This window comes from Mirounga leonina, unplaced genomic scaffold, assembly GCF_011800145.1.
Source record: "Mirounga leonina isolate KUSES-001 unplaced genomic scaffold, KU_Mleo_1.0 Mir_166, whole genome shotgun sequence".
Classification (NCBI taxonomy): Eukaryota; Metazoa; Chordata; class Mammalia; order Carnivora; family Phocidae; genus Mirounga; species Mirounga leonina.
Window position 1 is genome coordinate 1,729,278 of NW_023270418.1, and position 15,340 is coordinate 1,744,617.

A 15,340-nucleotide genomic window follows, 5' to 3' on the forward strand; every position below is an offset into this window, starting at 1 on the left:
AAGAAAGAACCAATTTGACTGTCAGTCTTTTGTTCATTAAGTGAGAGTGCCATCTAGTGGGGAAGAGACTTTTAATATGATAGAAGTTTTTTGAACTTTAGAAGAGTATGCAGAAGGAATTATCTCCTGTGCTGTTATGTTCTCCAGAAGTCCATGGCACTAAGAAGTGAGAACTATATGTTGTGAGGTATGAGGAGAGGAAGGAAATAGTCTTGCAGGAGAGTAGCAAGCACATAGTAATTGCTTAATAAATGGTAGCTACTACTATTATTTTCATTCTTCTTGCATGGGAGGTAACGATCAAGTGAAGTAATTATGAAATAGGAGCTGCTCTAACAAATATTTGTTATATACATGTAAAATTTTATTATTGCTTTTTTACTATATAATTACACAGAAGTTACAAATTTCATCTTGTCTTTACACTACCACTCAAGACCTACACTGATTCCCCAACAAAATCTGTTACCAAATTCTTGTGTATCCTTCCTGAAACGTTATAATAAGTTATACATATATCTCTACCTCTTGGCACATTGATTCATTTCTTTACAAACATTGTGAGGCTGCTATGTACCTGACCCTGTTCTAGGCAGGATAAAGCAGTGAACAAAATAGATGACAAGCCCCACCCTTACATTTAGTGTAGAGTAAGCATATTCTGCATATTGTTCTACACCTTGCTTTTTTCATCTCCTTTAAATCTATAAATTTCCCATTATGACTACGGTAGCTGTATCCCACAAATTTTTTGTTCAATTTAAAATATTACCCTGTGATCTCTGCTTTGATGAATGAATTATTTAGAAGTATGTTGTTTAATTCCTAAATGTTTGGAACTTTTTATCTTTCTGTTACTGATTTATGATTTAATTTGGTTGATATCAGAGTACATACTGTCTGTGTTATCATTACATTAAATTTGTTCAGACTTGCTTTATGGCCCAGAATATGGTCTGTTTTGTTGAATGTTCCACATTCATTTAAATGAATGTGTATTCTGCTGTTGTTGGATGGACGTATATAATTGTCAATTGGGTCAAGTTGGTTGATAGTATGATTCACATCTTTTAAGTGCTTATTATTTTAAGTCTATCTGTTCTATTAACTACTAAAAGAAGAAGAATGCAGTTTCTACCGATAGTTCAGGAGTTGTTTCTCTTTTCATCTGTCAGTTTTTGCTTCAGATAGTTTTATGTAGTTTTTAGGTTCATACACATTAGAATTGTTATGTATTATTGATAAAGTTTGGCTTCTTTTTTTTTTTCTTTACCATTATGAAGTATTGTCCTTTGTCCCTATTAAATTTGGTCCTTTAGTTTACTTTAGCACTTTTCTAATTAATTGTGTACTATTCTAGACACATTTTAACATTTATAAACAGATTTGAGTGTGTGTTCCTTTTGCCTTCTCCCAGACAATTGCATATTATATAACTAGTCATAAAATCTTCGTTTTAATAAGTTGTGAAATACAACATGCACAGAAGATAGCATAAACTTACAGACCCAGTGTAAGAAATAGTTACATAATGAACACTTGTATAATCATTAGATCAAAATATAGAAAGCAGCTGTCAAGTATCTTTTCAACTTTCTTCAAATATCTTTGTATACTAATTTCATCTTCAGATGTCTCTTACAATATCTTTCCAAATATTTTAAAATAACTTTTTATCTTTTAATTGTATCTGTTACAACTTCTTTCCCATCCCAGAGAGGTTACCACTCTCCTGACCCTGTGGTAATCATTTACTTGCTTCCTTTATGTTTTTGCCACTTAGATTTACATTCCAACTCAGTGTAGTTTATATTTTCCAATTTTTGAGATTTATGTAAGTGGAATCAAAATATAAGTATGTTTTTGTATTAAAAAAATAGCTTTTTGCTTTCTTCACTAAGTCATGTTTATAACATTCATCAATATTGCCAGTATGGATAATTTGTTCATTTTCATTTTTGTATATTCTATTGTGTGACTGTATAACAATATGTTTCTTATTCTGCGGTTGGTGGACACTGGATCATTTCCAGTTCTTTCACCATGACAAATAATAGTGCTGTCGTATATAGGTACATGTATGCCGTTACACTCAAGTGTGTTTTTCTACATGTATATTTAGAAGTAGAATTGCCAGATAACAGGTGTGCTGCTCTTCTGCATTACTAGATGATGCCAAACTTTTCTAAAAGTTGTAAAAAAATTTTTTATTGTTCCATAGACTTGTCAACACTGGACATTGTATGACTTTGTAATTATTGCCACTCTGCTAGTCAATAGTAGTTTCTATTTGTGTTGAATTACTAATGAAGTTCACCATCTCTATATGTCATTATTGGCTCTTTGGATTTCCTGTTTTGTGAAGTAATTGTGTATAATTCTTTGTCCATTTTCCTTTGGATTGCCTTTTTTTTCCCTTAATGATTAGTGTTCTTCGTGGGAAGTAAAGATATGTGTGTGTTTGATATCTTTTCAAACTCTTTTTAATTCTTTTTATGTTTTTTGATGAACAGAGGTTCTGAATTTTAATCTAGTAAAACTTATTGGTCTTTTTCTTTATAGTTAATACTCCCACCCCACCCCAGAACATGAAAATATTCTCCACAAACTTTATATCTTTTTAAGCTATATATAAGTCTTTAATTCACTTAGACAGATGTGGGAATAAAAATTGTCTTTCTGGAGGCATTTTGATGATACAGATCAAAACCTTAAATGTACATGTCCTTTAATCCAGAAATTCTGCTTTAAGAAGTTTATCTTAGCCAAATACATAAAACACCGAAACGTCGTCTGTGTGTGTGTGTACATATACATGTTCAAAACTTTTTTTCTTACCTATTCTACAGTAAGTGAATGCAAAACATACAGATATTCTTGTTGCTTGATAACATCAGCCACCTTGCATTTGCCAAGTGTGTAAGTGTAATATCTGTTTCAGTCATTGTAGAGCTGTCAGTAAGGAAAATACCTCAGTATCTCAGTATCTTCATTATCACATTTGTGATAAATTCATTAGCATTAGCACATTTTAAGTTGAAAGAGTCAAGGGATAGACTGGGGAATCTTTGAAAAAACTTTACAATTCAGGTATTCAGTGTGTAAGGCTATTATAAATGTAATGGTGAAATAAACAGAGGTTACATTATATCCTGTAAAAACTTAAGTTTGGTACATTTTTAGCAGAGAGCATTACAGATTAGGAGAAAGTGCTTATCTAATTACTTTTTGGATATCTCTAGAGCAGTGGTTCTCAGTGGTGAAGGGTATACAGTTTTGCCCACCTGGGGCTATTTGGGTATTGGGAAATGTCTGGAAACATCTTAGGTTTTTACAGCAGTTTTGGGGGTTGGGGGGGAGAAAGACAGGAGGAGAGTGCTGGTGGCCTTTGTTAGGTAGAAGCCAGGAGTACTAGTACACATCATACAATCGACAGCATTGCCTCTACAATACAGTATTATCTGGCCCAAAATGTCAGTAGTGCCAACGTTGAGAAACCCTGCTTTAAAGTTCTCGTTCCTGTGCATTGATAATAACTCAATTTCTAAATGAGATCATATTATAAAGGCCACCTGACCTAGTATGGGACATCAAAGAAGGTTTTCCTTAAAAGGTGTCATCATTAAGAATATACTTTGTCACATGGATATACAATAGACATGTCCTTAACCAGTCTGCATTTAATTCAATAAATTAATGATGTTCTGCATTCTCTCTGTATAACGTGCTAGATTCCATGGCTAACTGAACACTTAAAGCTGGTAAATTGCCTTCAGTATGCTGCTCCTGTTTTGCTCCTCTTAATTGCATTATAAGTTTACCAAGAGCTTATTGTGCTTGTTTCCCTGCTTCTTTACATAATATCAGTTAATATTAACATAAACTATTGAACAGGATTGTAAAAAATATTCCTGTTGAGTAAAGTAATGAGTAAAATGATTGTGACAGAATAGAAGTGGGAAGGTGGGAATTACAGAACTCAGAGATTCTCCATACCCTTAGATTCTTTTTTCTATTTTAAAATAATCCAAACTGGAAATTATAATCCATTATGAGTGTGGTTTATGCAAGGAAGATTGTGAAGATCCTAATTAATAGATTCCCCCTCAAAGAGTATTAGTAAACATATCTATATTTATTTGTATTTTTTCCTTAAAATGTATTGTTTTCAGTTAACAACCAACTAGTAGTCCCAATCACATTGGGTAACAGTTCTGTCTACAGCAGATTTTATAGAACTGAGAGTACTATTGGAAAAAAGTGTCATAAAATATTTATCATGCTTCAGAAATATACTAAAAATTGGGTTTAGATTTTGTAGCCTTGGGCGCCTGGGTGGCTCAGTCGGTTAAGCGACTGCCTTCGGCTCAGGTCATGATCCTGGAGTCCCGGGATCGAGTCCCGCATCGGGCTCCCTGCTTGGCGGAGAGTCTGCTTCTCCCTCTGACCCTCCCCCCTCTCGTGCTCTCTCTTTCTCATTCTCTCTCTCAAATAAATAAATAAAATCTTAAAAAAAAAAATTAAAAAAAAAAAGATTTTGTAGCCTTGTTTCTCTGTTAGAAGTAATCTTTTATTTTTATCTTTAGATAAATTAAATTATTGAGTATTTGTCACTAGACTTTCTACAGATTAACTCTTCATTTTATCTGTAACTCTCCCCTGCCTCTCTTTTTATAATAATTAATTATGCCTAAGAGTGTATCAGTAACTCCGTTATTTGCACTAAAAAAAAGAAAACCTTATAGTGAAGGTATCACAAGTTTCTTTTATCATTAATTTATTCTCAGAAGATATGAACAGACATTTTAAAAATAAGGTCCCCATTTCAATGAATAATGTTAATATCGTAGTCCCAGATTTAATCCAATGTGTACCTTTTGTAGTAATTAATTTTTGAAGTGTAAATGCAAATTTTAATTTTAAAAAGTAAATCACTTTGGAAAGAAGCATGCCCCATGAGCATCATGGGAGAAAATATTGGGTATAATTCTCTTCCAGATGGCACCCCTACAGGTGAGGCAGCAGCCTGTGAAATTACATTCTGAATTACACTGCAGATGAGCCGGACATTTGGAGCTGCTCCTTTTGATATCAGTAATAAATGCCTTGGTTCAGAACCAAGGACAGTTCCCAGGAAATTAAAGGCTATTCTATCCCGTTGGGAGCCTATAGTAAAATGAAGTTTAACAAAGTGGAAAGTTGAGAGAAAGGACAATAGTTAGCAATACATATATGAATCTTTTCATCTGCTAATATTTAAAGCTAGATATATTAATTTATCTCATAGATATCATATACTGGTTCTACATATATTCTAATATTTGCATGGATTTTCTAAACTGATAATTTTCATAATGGATGGTGGCTAAGAGCCAGTTGCCAACTAAGCTATCACTCTGAAATATTATGAATCATATACCTATTATAAATTCTAATCTTGTTTAATATGCTTTATGGGAAATTTTTCATTTCAGAACACTTGAGTCCTTAATTACAAAGGTAGTATATAATACAAATACTAAATCTTATTTTAAATTAGGTAAATCAATTTAAGAAGCAACATAGGATAGTTATTCAGAACGTGACTCTGTAGTTAGACCAAGGTTCAAATTCTGGGTCATTCAACTATTTCTGTGACTATGAGCTGTTTTTTAAGTCGTATGGTTTTAAGCTATTTAACATTTGTAAGCCTTAATTTCCTTATCAGTTAAATGGAAATAACAGTAAGATGTGCTTTGGGAAGAATTAAATAATTCTTATAAAGATACTTAATACAATAAAAGTCAGCAATTATCACTACTATTTGAGAATTTTAATTTTAGAAAGCAAAACAGCATTTAAAAATAACCAGTTTTAGGGGTGCCTGGGTGGCTGTCAGTTTAAGCATCCAACTCTTGATCTCAGCCCAGGTCTTGTTCTCAGGGTTGTGAGTTCAGGCGCCACATTGGGCTCCACGCTAGGCATGGAGCCTACTTTAAAAAAAAAAAAAATGTTCTTAAAATAACCAGTTTTATTAAGTACCAGAAAAGTAAGAAAAAGCAGGTACTGTTTCATTTTTAACAAATATAATGATGTATGATATTAATAACTCTTATTCTTTTATTCATTTAAAAATTTCGTACTGAATTCCCGCTGTCTACCAGCCACATTTGTAGCCCTCAGGAATATAGCTTCAAACAATATAGATAAAATCCTTGTTCCTCTTGGAGCTTACATTTTAGTCAAGAGTTAAACACAAAAATAAACCACATTTTAATTCATGAGGATCACAATGAAATACAAAGTAGGGTAAAGAGATGGAGGTTGATAGAGGAAAAAGATGATATTTTATGTGGAGACATCAGGAAAATCCTTTTTGAGGAGGTAATAGTTGAGCAGAAATCTGACTGCTGAGTGAAATGAATGACCAATAAAATTGTCAGTCTTCACTGAAGACTAAATATGAAGAAATGTGAATCTATTCTTGGTTTGAAGGAATGCTTTTCTGTTGATTTACTAGATCAGCTAGTCTTTAAGTTAAGGTTTACAAACTACTTTGACAGAATAGAAGCCTCATCATATACTTACATAAGCAATACTTTGATACTGAAGTCAAAAATTATAGATACAGAATACCATTGTTAATTGTACACCAATGAAGAGAGAAAAGGGGGATAAAAATGGGGAAAGATGAAAGAAGAAAGAGTTACGTTAGCCTTCTGCTTCTATCCATGTTAGCCTAATTCTACCACATGGTAGCTGACCCCACATAGTGACTTCTATCAAGTTAAAGAATCACATGATACAGTCTTTCATAGGTTTTATGTGTTAACCCTATGCCAAGAACTGTGCTAAATCCTTTACCTGTATCAACAAAAGCATTTGATTATTTGCTTTCAGAAATTCTCTGATCAATAATGATGACTGATTGAAAAAATGGGAAGGAAAAACATGCCATTTATGAAAGGGTATTTTTGCTGCCAAGGATGATTATCTTCTTTCTTTTGTTTGTTTGCACTTGATTTTACTGTTGAGTTTAGCAACAGTAGGAAATGAATCATAAAACCATTGTTTTGTAAGGGGAGCAAAAAATTGTCCAGTATTATTCATCCAGTCATATGACTTAAGTCATTTAACTTCTCTAGTGTTGATGTCTATAATATGAAAATTAGGTCGTTTGAATAGTTAAAACCTTAGAAACTATCTCTAATACAGTTTGATCAGAATTGTAAGCTTAGCTAATGTAATCATCATAGGGTATGTGGAAAAATGCTTATTGATGTTTACTATTTTAAATAGAAGCAGACATATGGGAGCGTCTTAAGTGCAAATACCAAAATTTGAAGTATTAAATAAAACGGATTTTTTTTTTTTTTTTGTCTTGGGGGAAAAAAAAATCCCTGTGATTATCTTTGTGAGAAGAATCTTAAAGTTGGAATTGGCACCAATTTGGCCAATGTGACCAAATTACTTTTATTGGGTTTTAAAATTCTATTTCTTAATGTAAAGAAATTTTGAGTGTTTTATATTTTTTTGTATGTGCACACATATACATAGTCTTGGTTGGTCTGAAAAAAGTGACACAAGAAAATGTATTCTCTTAGACCCCTGGAAAAAGAAAAAACAGGAATTCCAGTTCTGAGTCATGGATTGTAATATAGGACCATTGACTAAATAAACGAGATGATTCTGGACAGGCTCGTAAAACTTTACTCTCTAATTTATTAAATATAATTTTAAAATTTTGATTAGTCTTTACAAGCCTATTTTTAAATGTATTTTTAAATAGCTCTTAATTTTTTAAGCTAAATTAATAAGATTTATTTTTCTAACCTTTTCTGTGTATTAACATATTTAATCTTCAGAACAGCCTTATAAAGTAGAATACCATAATTGTCACTTTACAGATGAAGAAACTGAGGCACAATGATGTTAATTTGTCCAAGGTCATATAGAGAAAGGGACTCCTTGGGGTGCCTGGGTGGCTCAGTAAGTTAAGTGTCTGCCTACGGCTCAGGTCGTGATCCCAGGGTCTTGGGATCGAGCCTCCCACCCCAAAGCAGGGAGCGCTCCCTGCTCAGCAGGGAGTCTGCTGCTCCCTCTCCTTCTGCCCCACCCTCCTCCTCCCCCTTCCCACTCATGCTTATGGTCTCTCTCTCTCTCTCTCTCTCTCTGTCGAATAAAATAAAATCTTTTAAAAAAGAGAGAGAAAGGGACTCCGCTGGGATTTAAATCCAGGAGTGCACCCTTTTCACCACTATATTATTGGTATTGACTTTAGCACCAGTTTAAAATACGCCACAATTTAATCTCTGGTAGATAGCTAATAATAACTTTATCATAAATGCAGTAAATAAGCATGTTGTTAGAAGGCGCTACTTTCAGTTACTGATGGAAAAGACTTTGGTTTATTTGTGGTACATGGAAGTAAGACAGTTTGGACATAGGAAACAAAATACTTAGCTTTTTGCCAACTACTTTGAAAGTTAATAAATAAAAACAGTTTGACACAGTGCCAAATCAATGACAAACTAATTTTTTTTGCCCTCTTCCAAAAAAGACTAGACTATAATGAATACTTAAGTTTGTATCAAAATGTGAATTAATTTATTTTAATTAATGTTTTAACATGCAGTAATCTTGCAAATAAGGACTGTTTTTTCCCCAAGCTATTAACATGTTTTACCAGCTGATCTTTTTCCTTTGTCTGTGCATACATATACATAGTCTTGGCTTGTCTGAAAAAAGAAGTAATAGAAGGTAAATAGAAGACTTCTCTTTTAATAATTCCTTGGAATCAATTAAAATTCACTTTAATTAACAGATGAATGCTTATTTATAAGCAATTGTGTGCATAGATCTGCATGAATTATGTCAGATTGATAAAGATTTCTTAGTTGACTTCCAAAAGTTCCTTGTTCTTTGAATATGCAGATGATATTAACAGTGAACAAACTTGTAAGAGTTAGACATATTACAGAGATACTCTAACCAGAAGAACAGTTTCCACCAAATCCTTAATTTTCCTAATGCAAACAAATTAATAAAAGGCTTTGTTGCTAAGTCTTTCTTTTGTAGGCAAGTATTTTCTTTTCAATGAATTGGTATGTTGCTGGGATTGGGTAAACATCAATGTAGAGTTGCTAGTGGCAGTTTAATTAGGTTTTTTTTAAGTGATTCAGGCTTGTGAGCTACATTTTCTATAAATTTAAATGTGCTGTTAATCTCTTGTGAAGATTTGGGGCACCTGGGTGGCTCAGTTGGTTAAGCGACTGTCTTCGGCTCAGGTCATGATCCTGGAGTCCCGGGATCGAGTCCCGCATCGGGCTTCTTGCTCAGCAGGGAGTCTGCTTCTCCCTCAGGCCCTCCCCCCTCTCATGCTCTCTCTCTCTCATTCTCTCTCTCTCAAATAAATAAAATCTTTAAAAATAATAATAATAATCTCTTGTGAAGATTATCCATCCCAAGTTGCAGGTTTTTCCTCTTCTAGAGACCCCTTTAAAAAGTCTTTGTTCATGTGGTTAAAGAGTATTGCATTTATCCTGTCAAACAGTTATTTGTGCACAAAACAAATGAGTAAGTGAGAACTTAGAATGCGTCATTAGGGCAGAATTCATGTTGGTTTATTCTAAGCAGTAAAGTGTTTTATGTGCTAAGCACTTGACTCTTCCTACTGCTCTGGGTAGTTGGGGGGTAGGCTCTAACTGTCATTGACTCAAGCTGTCATTGATCCCTTACTCATTATACCAGTAGTGGTAAATTTTCTTTTCACCTGTGCTACGATTATCCTTTCTTGGTAGAGGATTCATTACTGGTCTCTAAAATCTGGAGTACTCCAGGGCTGTATTTCATGAACGTAGAACACTAGTTGTGCAAGTTATTGATAGGTGTAAAATAGGAAAAGAAAAAGGTTTGTAGGCAAACCTACAAACGTAACCATGTTACGTTAAGATATGGTTAAGATATATTCAGTAGACCTCTTTACCATAACACTACCCAGAACTATCAGTGTGCTAATGTGCATTACGAATCTCAAGATGAGGATAAAGCATCTGGTGTTTTTTAAAGGTTTCCTTCCTTCCTTTTTTTTTTTTTAAACAAAAGAGAAAGTCACTGGGCAGGAAGCTCTTTGGGAAACGCTATTCCAGACTAGGCTTTCTTAACCTTAGCCCTATCAACTTTGGGGACTGGACCGTTCTTTGTTGTGGGGCTTCCTGTGCATTGTAGCATGTTTATCAGCATTTCTTGGCTTTACATTACTAGATACCAGTAGCACCCTTCCTTCCCTCTGAGTTGTGACCATCAAAAATGGCACTAGACATTGCCAGATGTCCTCCAGGGGACAAAAATGTGGCTGAGAACCACTGTCTGGATTAATATTGCAATATTCCAGGGAGTTAGAGGGTACATTAACAATTCCTATCTCAGATTTTCCTTTTAATGAGGAAGAAACAATGGTCTAGAAAGTGGAAGCACAGATTAAGAAGGTTCAGTACATTTGACCGTAATAAACTTTCTGGGTCCACTTTATACCCTGGCCTGATTTTTTAGATGTACTTGGAGAATTTAATGCAAAAAGTAACTTCAAACTTTGCAGAAAATTATGCGGCAGAGACAAAAACATATTTTTTGTAAAAAGAGTAGCCCAGATATTTAAATTGATATACTTATGAAGATATTGATTCCACATTTCTAAATCTTTTTTTTTTTTTTTATGTTTTTTATGCAGGGCTATTTTCTTCTTTTTGAGTCTATGTTAGATTCTGTCCTTTATGCGAAGAACAAATACTTGGCAAAAGGAGGATCGGGTGAGTAAAAATTCTAGTTTTAATAATGTAATTTTAGTCTGGCAGAACCAAGTGAACCTTTGGATTTCAAATAAACTATGTGACAGAGAAAATTCCCAGTAGAAATGAAAGATGTTTCCATTAGATGAAGCTTGAAGATAGTTGTTTACTGTTGATAGTAGAACATTATAGAAGATATGCAGGACTTCAAGTTAATGGTATCTCAAGAATGCTTTTTATAAAAATACTAGTGGTAGGACTAGCTTTGGAAGCTCTTTGCTGTTGAAATCAAAATCTAACAAACTCCTTTTGATTTTTAATGCTTATGACATTTAGTCTTTTTTTTTTTTTTTTCCAATAGAGTATTTCATACTAGGTTGGATATTACCTACTTTACTGGACAATTTTCCATGACTTCACTAAATATATAAACCTGTCATCTCTGTGATTTAATGAGAACATTTAAAAAGTGATTGGTTTCTACTAAGTTTATGAAGTGCAGCATACCCGATCAGTATTTTTATACTAGACATACTGGATTTTTTATCAGTATTTTTATTAGATCGCAATAAATTTGGAAAGCTTTCTCATATTAATTCTGTATACTCTAAATGAGAGTATGTTTTGAGAATGTGTTTTTATAAACCTTCTGCTATGAACAGTTATATACAAACAGTCCTTTTCAAGGCAGGGATTATGTTTTGTCCATCTTTTACTCTTGAACAAGCTCTACTGCTCCTGGAACATAGATAGAGCATCATGTAAGTTTATTTAATCAAATCATTAAAACTGAATTGGATAGCATCTGTCTCCCTTCATTCACCTCTCCCTGAACCTTCACTTTCTCAAAGCTTCAAGATCAACAAATGGTTTCTGTGGTCAGAGTACAGTTGATAAAATTGTTATGTAAAGGGGCGCCTGGGTGGCTCAGTTGGTTAAGCGTCTGCCTTCAGTTCAGGTCATGGTCTCAGGGTCCTGGAATCAAGCTCTGCTCAGTGGGGAGTTTGCTTCTCCCTCTCGCTCTGCCCCTTTCCTTCCCTTCCCTCCCCTTCCCTCCTCTCATGCTCTCTCTCTCTCTGTCTCAAATAGATAAATAAAATCTAAAATCTGGAAAATTATTATTTTAAAAAAATAGATGAAAATTGGACATTTTGAACTAGTAACATAAAGCACTTGATCGTAGTTATGCCTCCTGCCCATCCATATTCTGTGAAATCACTTTGGCAATTATGGTACAGTAAAAATCAGTGAGGCCAAAACATAAAGCACAGAAAATTCTCCAGTACAATAGAATTCTTTAATAATAGCTTTTAAATGGTTTGCCTATCTTTTTCAAAATACTTTCATTTATTTTATCACTATATTTTCTGCAAGCATTTCAAGATGTATTACTGATCTCTGACATGAACCTGGCTAGAATTTTTAGATATACTTTACCCTGCAAAAATTGGCTATATCTTTCTATAGTTGCAGTGGCTTTTTTAAAATGACTGTTATACTTAATGACTGAAACTAATTATTACCTACCATTTGTTGATTGTCTACTAGCTGCCAGAAACTATACTTTTATTTATATTATTACATGTCTAATCCTCACAACAGCCCTTTGAATTTTAGAAACAAAGGTGTCCTAGAGGACACATAATAAGTGGTCAAGCCTTGACTATTTTTTTTAAAGACTAGATCTGCCAGTTCCAATATTCGTGTTCTTTTCAACATCCCTTCTTGTTCCCTACTAAAGTGCACTTTATTGAATCTGATTCTTGCCTTGAAGTTCTAGGGAAGATTCAGGAAACTGTTTCCATACCTCCCTGAATGGTATTCATCGATCTTACTGAAGGACTGACAGCAACTTAATACATTTAAATTGAACTCCTGATGAAATTCATTAAGAACTTACAGCATGAAAATAATGAAGTTATAGTTGATTAAACAGTAGCAGAGTATTTCCCATCATCAGGGATGTAGTGGAGGCTCCTAAGTCTAGTTCTTTTAATTTTTATGTACCTAATATTAGCACTGAGGTAATCTGGAGGCATATTGAAGAGAGGTCAGCATTTAACTGCCTAGGCTGTGCCATTGAATGTTGCTTGTTAACAGAATTAAGAGAAAAGAAGGCAAAGTCAGAAATGAGTAACATGAAGTAGACTATTTAGCTTATTTTGTATTTGAGTATGCCTGATGAATATCTCCAATCATCTAGGTGCTCATTCTTCTGTTACAAAGCAAATTTTTCTTTATGTTTTTCTAAAAGAAAGATTTACTAAGCAATTAGTGCAATGATTTTAGAAGAATGAATTATGAGAGAGGGAAAATATTAAAGATTCTTATAAACATGAAGGGACCACAACTGATATTTTCCCATGAATTTAGGTTCAATTTATGTCTCACTATATATACAGTGGTATGGAGGAAGTCCTTTATAAAACACAGTCAGCCAAAGTATTTCTTCTCCCTGTTATCACCAAGCAAATTCTGAAGTATTTTAGAGGTATTCATTTACTGCTATTACTACTAAAAATATAATTTTATAAAGTTAATGAAAATGTATTTACTAAAGATTGCTTCTATTTTTAGCTAAGATTTATAAAGCACTAGTTGTGTCAGGAACTGTAGTGTTTTACATTCAGCTAGGCTATAGATAAAGAGGAAAACTAAGGAAATGATTTGCTGTGGGCGGGGGAATGGGTTAAATACCCAATGGGTATAAGGAGGGGCACTTGTGATGAGCACAGGGTGTTGTATGTAAGTGATAAGTCACTAAATTCTACACCTGAAACTAATATTGCATTGTATGTTAGCTAGCTGGAATTTAAATTAAAAATTGGGGGGAAAGAAAGATATGCTGTGACCTATGCATATTTTTACAACTAGAATTAAGACAAAAACAAATGTATGTTTTAGGATGACTACATAGAATGTATGTATTTAATACCCTAACAATGTCAAATACTGTATTTTACAAAAATTGGAAAGAGAATGCAGGAGGAAGGTAGGAAGAAGTGTATATACTTGAGTTGCATTATCTTTAATAGCAGGAATTCATGGACTCTCATTTAAAGGTGACAAATCAAGTAATAGAATTGTAAGCACATTTAGCACTACAGAGTTAATATTAAAATAATACTATTGATTAAATTTAGTGGGTGAAGCTTGTGGTGAGAGATTCTGTCTTTATCTTGATTATGGTGGTGATTACATGACTGTATGTGTTTATCAAATCATGTAGAATACTACCCCGAAAAAGCCAAAAAGAGCAAGTTTTATTATTGTGTGTAAATTATACCTTAATGAAAGTGACATTTAAAAAAAGTGAAGTATCATTTCCCACCTTGAAGTCAATTGGACTACGACATGGTTTGATTTCTAACTCCCAAAAAATATATTAAAGCTGTGTACTAACTTTGTGCCCACCTCTGTATTTGCTGTTAGTATCATCAATACATCTACCTTTTGAGTTAAAAAAAAAAAAAATGATGAAAAAAAGAGAAGGGGAGGAATAAAGAAATATACTAATTTTATCATTGTTCATGATAGGAAATTAATAAATAGTGTTGAAAATAGAGAACTAAAGGTATTCTATAATGTAATTACAAAGTTAGCTACTAAAACAAAAACACAAAACTTCCTAAATATAAGAACTAATATTTAGGAAAAAGTCAAAAAGACCATGTAGTGAACTGCTTAAAAACAAAAGAAAACAGAAACTACAAATGCAAAAAAGATAGCATAAAATGGTAGAGTATGATCAAAAAATGTTTTTCATATCCATCAATGTAAATGGGTTAAACTCACCTATTCAGAGAAAACGAATTTCAGTTTGGATCACCAAAAAAACCCCAATTTTGTGTACTTATAGAGGCACATCTAAAACAAAATTATTTGGAAAAGTTAAAAGGATGAAAAAAGATAGTTAAGTTAAGCAAATCCCCTCAAAATGAAAGTAGAAGTTTGGTGTTACTGATACCAGGCAAGAGAGAATTGGAGCAAAATGTTATATAATCAATCATATGAGTAGGACTTAGAGCTAAGGTATAAAATCATGCCCATATTCATAGATACTCAAAAGGTTTTTGACAAAGTACAATTTACATTCTTAATTTTTTTAAATGAGAAAATATGAATAATCACACTGGCTTATAATGGTAAAGTATATTTATCTCAAGTGAAAATCTGTATCATGTTTAATGGGAAAATACTAAAAACATTTCCTCTATAGTCAAAACAGGATTTGGATGGCCACTATTACACCATTATTTAATATTTTACCAGAGGTACTAGTCAGTGCTATTAGAAAAGAGAAAGAACATAGAAGATAAACCAAGAAGGAGAGAAAACTAATTCTATTTGTAGATTCTCTGATTCAAACCTAGGCACTTCAAGTGAATCAACTGAAAAATGATAACAAATAATAAAATAATTTAGTACATTATTGAGCTACAAAATAACATCATTAGAAATAAGCAAAACTTACATGCCAGCAGCTTTACTACTAGAAGAAGGAAGATAAATAGATGGAAATATAGATGTTCTTGGAAAAGGAGAATCAGTGCCATAAGGATATTGATTTTCCC

General features: G+C 33.3%; 1 protein-coding gene across 3 annotated transcripts in view; it reads left to right on the plus strand.

The window, feature by feature from the left end:
• The window catches only part of PRMT3 (protein arginine methyltransferase 3), a 138,846-nt gene that overhangs the window by 56,286 nt on the left and 67,220 nt on the right, over positions 1–15,340 (plus strand). For all 3 annotated transcript variants that reach the window (XM_035012449.1, XM_035012448.1, XM_035012450.1), the window contains exon 11: positions 10,709–10,787. In XM_035012449.1, the coding sequence (XP_034868340.1) occupies positions 10,709–10,787 (79 nt within the window). The remainder of the gene's footprint in view (positions 1–10,708; positions 10,788–15,340) is intronic.